The sequence below is a fragment of the Nanorana parkeri genome, unplaced genomic scaffold, assembly GCF_000935625.1.
Source record: "Nanorana parkeri isolate BGI_ZX_2015 unplaced genomic scaffold, ASM93562v1 scaffold1780, whole genome shotgun sequence".
In the NCBI taxonomy this organism is placed as follows: Eukaryota; Metazoa; Chordata; class Amphibia; order Anura; family Dicroglossidae; genus Nanorana; species Nanorana parkeri.
The window spans coordinates 98,829-104,113 of record NW_017308048.1 but is presented as its reverse complement, the minus strand read 5'-3'; the positions used below and the strand labels follow the sequence as shown (position 1 = coordinate 104,113).

The 5,285-nt window shown below is 49.9% G+C and overlaps 1 protein-coding gene across 1 annotated transcript in view; it reads left to right on the top strand.

Annotated features, from left to right (window-relative positions):
• The window catches only part of LMNA (lamin A/C), a 67,354-nt gene that overhangs the window by 52,654 nt on the left and 9,415 nt on the right, over nucleotides 1-5,285 (top strand). The window contains exon 7 of the mRNA XM_018571560.1: nucleotides 4,960-5,179. Coding sequence (XP_018427062.1) covers nucleotides 4,960-5,179 — 220 coding nt within the window. The remainder of the gene's footprint in view (nucleotides 1-4,959; nucleotides 5,180-5,285) is intronic.

Here is a 5,285-nt window from a genome sequence, read left to right as displayed (position 1 = left end):
AAAAATGTTTTATTTAATTTTTTATCAATTTTTTTTCTTTCACTTAAAGTAGCATTAAGGTCTGGGTGTTTTTTTACCTTAATGCATTCTCTGCATTAGGGTAAAAACAGCCCAGCACCTTTTTTTCTACGCCAGTCCCCCACACACTTACCTGTCAGCTGCGCTCGTCTCCGCCGCCAGTCCCGAAGCGATCCTCTGTACCCCGAACTTCCAGGTTGCGGGGGAGGATACTGATGGCAGAGGAGCTCCTTCTGCCATCAATCAAAGAGGGAAGGGGCGTGGCCTGCCACAGGGCTGTGCGTGTCAGTGGACGCACACAGCCGATGCGGGCACGAGCGCGCACGGGTGCCTCCATGAGAACTAACTAGATGGTGGTATCTGTGCAGGGGGCGGGGGGAAGAGCATGGCGGGGACACACTAGAAAACGAGGAAAGAAGTACTTTTAATGGAAAAAACGCAACATCCTCCTCGCTGAACACTGAAAAATGGCCTGGCCAGGTAGGGGATCTAAACACCTGGTCTTCAAGCAGTTAAAGGAGAAATACAAAAAAAATGTGGCTTTAATATCACTCTAAAGGGTTATTAAACCCTCAGGTGTTGTTGCATATATCCACGGCTAGCAAGCAGTAGATATATGCAAAAACTTTTTTTTTTAAACCCCTTTGAAACGTGTTTAAACTTACCTGTGTCTTCGCCGCGCTCTCCCGTCCGAAAATCTAAAAATTCTCGGTTGGCCGCAAAGCATCTTGGGGCGGGCGCATGCGCAGTTCAGATTTTCGGCCGGGAGACGAGGAGAGACGCAAGGTAAGTCTATGGACAACATGCACCCGCATGCAGACACCGTGGGACAGGAAGTGCAAGCAAGGACAGAGGAGTCAGCGCTGGATCGGAGACCCGCAGCAGCGCTGGAGGGACAGATGAAAACGACAAGAAGAAGAAGATCATTTAAGGTAAGTGCTTTCATTAACATTAGGGGGAGGGAAAAATATTTTTTACTTTTAATGTCACTTTAACTTTATTGCTATCACACAGGTGCTAACAATCCCCTGTGTGATAGCATTTGGAGGTGACAGGTTCTCTTTATTGCACCTGTCACTTCCAATACAGAAGTTCTAGCACAGCACTGTGCTGTGACAGCTGAGAGAGGAAGGCAGCTCTCCCCTCTCACTGTTTACACGGAGCAGAGAATGGAGGTTCTCCGATTGGGAGGACGGACCTGCAGTCTTATTACAAGTGATCTTGGAGACATCGCCAAGATCACTTGTAAACAAACGAGCAGCTTCCCCGCTCTACATTTAGCCCCGCTTGCCCAAAGTAGAAAACAACTACCCGCCCGGTGCCCGGAACTGCATGTCCTGGGCGTCAGGAGATTCCACACCCCTGTCGCCTCTCTGCTCCCTTCCTCCCCGAGGATGGGCCTCGTGGCCTTGTGGGAAATCCGGCCCTGCCTCTAATGTTGACATCTGTAAAGTTAGTATCCAGCTGATCTCATCATGTCTTAGAAAAGCAACGGGAGGAGGAGGGGAAGTAGAAAGGAACCTAGAAAGGACTTGAACAAGAAAAGGGTAAAGGGGAGAGGTAAAGGAGGAAAGAATGCGTCTACAAGACTCTCCTGGTGGCCGGAATGTCCCCCCTTACAATTTCTAACAGGGTTGATGCAGGGATCACAATGAGAAAACCCTAAACCGGCAACATCCCAGTAATTCAGGATTTAGGGGAAGCATACGTAGGAGTCGTGGTAAAGCGGTCCCAGCATGCCCAAATGCGGGTAAATTTGTCCAACTCGCGAACATTAGTTCTCCCATTTCATGGATAAGATCCAATTGTTTGATCCATTCAGATAAAGAGGGAGCTTGAGGTTCTTTCCAGTGTCTCGGAGGATTGCTCAGAATGAATCACATGTCGAGAGTCATATAATCATATGGGAGAGTGTGATGTTAGCATGTCCCTGCAATGCAGAAGGAATGTCTCAGGGGAGAACTGTAGGCTTATGCCAGTAACCTGATATATAATGGCATGAATCTGAGTCCAATAAGGTTTAGGTAACAAACATGTCCAAATGATGTGGGTAAGAGAACCCACCTCCCTTTGGCATCATCTCTTTTCCCGTATAACTAAGTGGGTTCTTGGTGTTTCCACTTCAGCAAGCAAAATTTAAAAATATATTATGGGCTACATTAATACAGAGGGCGCCCATTTGCTCCCCACGGGGTAGCAACATTCAATATAGTTCATCCTTTGGCTCCCCATGGGGTAACACCATCAATACAGTATACCCCTTGGCTGCCCATGGAGTAGCACCATCTTTATACGGGCACCCTTTGGCTCCCTATGGGGTAGCACCATCAATATAGGGCACCCTTTGGCTCCCCATGGAGTAGCACCATCAATATAGGGCACCCTTTGGCTGCCCATGGAGTAGCACCATCAGTATAAGGCACCCTTTGGCTCCCCATGGAATAGCACGATCAATATAGGGCACGCTTTGGCTCCCCATGGAGTAGCACAATCAATATAGGGCACCCTTTGGCTGCCCATGGAGTAGCACCATCAGTATAAGGCACCCTTTGGCTCCCCATGGAATAGCACGATCAATATAGGGCACCCTTTGGCTCCCCATGGAGTAGCACCATCAGTATAAGGCACCCTTTGGCTCCCCATGGAATAGCACGATCAATATAGGGCACCCTTTGGCTCCCTATGGGATAGCACCATCAATACAGGACACCGCTTGGCTCCAAATAGAGTAGCACAATCAATATAGGGCACCCTTTGGCTCCCCATGTGATTAGAACCATCAATACTGGACACCGCTTGGCTCCCCATAGAGTAACACAATCAATATAGAGAATCCTTTGGCTCCCTATGGGATAGCACCATCAATATAGGGCATCCTTTGGCTCTCCATGGTGTAGCACCATTAGGTCGATCGCGATCTACCACTGGCTCACTGACCTGTATCCTGCCACACGAGCACCGCGGGAAGACAGGATGCGGGCGCACAAGAGGAGACCTGGGAAGCTGCTGCAGTGGAGATAAGAAAAGACAGACAGGAGAGAGACAGCAGAGAAAGTGAGAGAAGAGACAGCAGAGAGAGAGAAGAAAGACAGCAGAGAGAGAGAAGAGACAGCAGAGAGAGAGAAGAAAGACAGCAGAGAAAGTGAGAGAAGAGACAGCAGATAGAAACGGGAGAGAGCGAGGAGAGAGAGCGCGAGGAAAGAAAGAAGAGAAGGGAGAGGGCCGGTTCACACCACAAAATCTGCGTTCCAGAGTGTTCAGCCTCTAGAACACACTGGAACGCAAGCCGGCTGGCTGCCTGCTTTCTAGGACGGAGGGGTTGTATTGAAGTCAATAACACCACAGCCCCGCCCGCACCTGGAATGCAGGCACATTAGTGCCTGCATTCCAGTCCAGTGTGATCTGCAAAAAAATTGTGCTTGCAGCATTTTTGCAGATCGCACTGGACCGGAACACAGGCACTAATGTGCCTGCGTTCCAGGTGCAGGCGATCGCACTACGGGCGGGGGGCCTGGCTGCGGTCCCATTGACTTCAATGTACCGCCACGCCCCCTCCCTCCCCTGAATGCAGTTGTTTTTTCATTGGTAGATCTCATCGAGCTCGTCATTTGAAAAGTAGATCTCCAGATTAAAAAATGTGGGCACCCCTGATATAGTGCACCATTTGGCTCCCCATGGGATAGTACCATCAATACAGGGCACCGCTTGGCTCCCCATGGGATAGCACCATCAATACAGGGCACCGCTTGGCTCCCCATAGAGTAGCACAATCAATATAGGGCATCCTTTGGCTCCCCATGGGATAGCACCATCAATACAGGACACCGCTTGGCTCCCCATAGAGTAGCACTGTCAATATAGGGCACCGTTTGGCTCTCCATGGTGTAGCACCATCAATATAGGGCATCCTTTGGCTCCCCATGGGATAGCACCATCAATATAGGGCATCCTTTGGCTGCCCATGGAGTAGCACCATCAATATAGGGCATCCTTTGGCTCCCCATGGGATAGCACCATCAATACAGGACACCGCTTGGCTCCCCATAGAGTAGCACTGTCAATATAGGGCACCGTTTGGCTCTCCATGGTGTAGCACCATCAATATAGGGCATCCTTTGGCTCCCCATGGGATAGCACCATCAATATAGGGCATCCTTTGGCTGCCCATGGAGTAGCACCATCAATATAGGGCATCCTTTGGCTCCCCATGGGATAGCACCATCAATACAGGACACCGCTTGGCTCCCCATAGAGTAGCACTGTCAATATAGGGCACCGTTTGGCTCTCCATGGTGTAGCACCATCAATATAGGGCATCCTTCGGCTCCCCATGGGGTAGCACCATCAATATAGGGCATCCTTCGGCTCCCCATGGGGTAGCACCATCAATATAGGGTACCCTTTGGCCCCCGCTAACCTGTTATTACAAAAAGCGAATGTTTCGGCGTTCAAAGATCCCCCCCTTCAGAGCAGCTGCTGCAACACTGCCTTATCTTTTTCATTGTTCACCTTCCAAATAATTGATTGTGGTGATGGCGCCATTTCTGGGCCCCCAATACAGTTTGGCTGTTTTTTATTTTGTCTTATAACCCCAATAGTAAACTTTGGACTCTTATTTCTTTGGGCCGGTGCTCCCAATAGACTTTTTATCTGCAGATTCCAAACTGCGGGTTCTCCTAGGTAAGGGGTGCCATGTTTGTGCTCAGAGCAGCCTCATTGGGGCCACGGTGTCCATATGAATTAAACTGACCTCCTTCCACCATGAACCACTGATAATTCGAATCTAGTACCCCAGTTATAGACGTTCCACCCCCTTAAAACTCTGATGACCTATGCCTCAGGAGCCAGCGCCTTTTACCACCCCCAAGAGCCAATATGGCCGCAAATCCCATTGATCGATAATGACACTCAAGGCCAACCATTTGCATTTTTTCTCCATAGGCTCCGCCTCTCCCCCAGCCCTAGCGGGCAGAAGAGGGTGGCCCGGACAGGAGGGCAATCCGCGGGAAATGTCAGCTCTTCCTCCAAGAAGCGTAAACTGGAGGTGGCAGATTCGCAGACCACAACTTACACTCAGCACGCCAGGACCAGCGGGAAGGTGGGCGTCGAGGAGGTGGACCAGGAAGGAAAGTTTGTCCGACTAAAGAACAAGTCCAATGAGGTGAGACTGGAGATTTAACATGGAGAAAGCTTCCTGGTCAGGTTTTATGCCCATGTCCCAGGTTGGTGACATTTCCCATGACTTCCTGTCCTGGTTACTGCTTCAG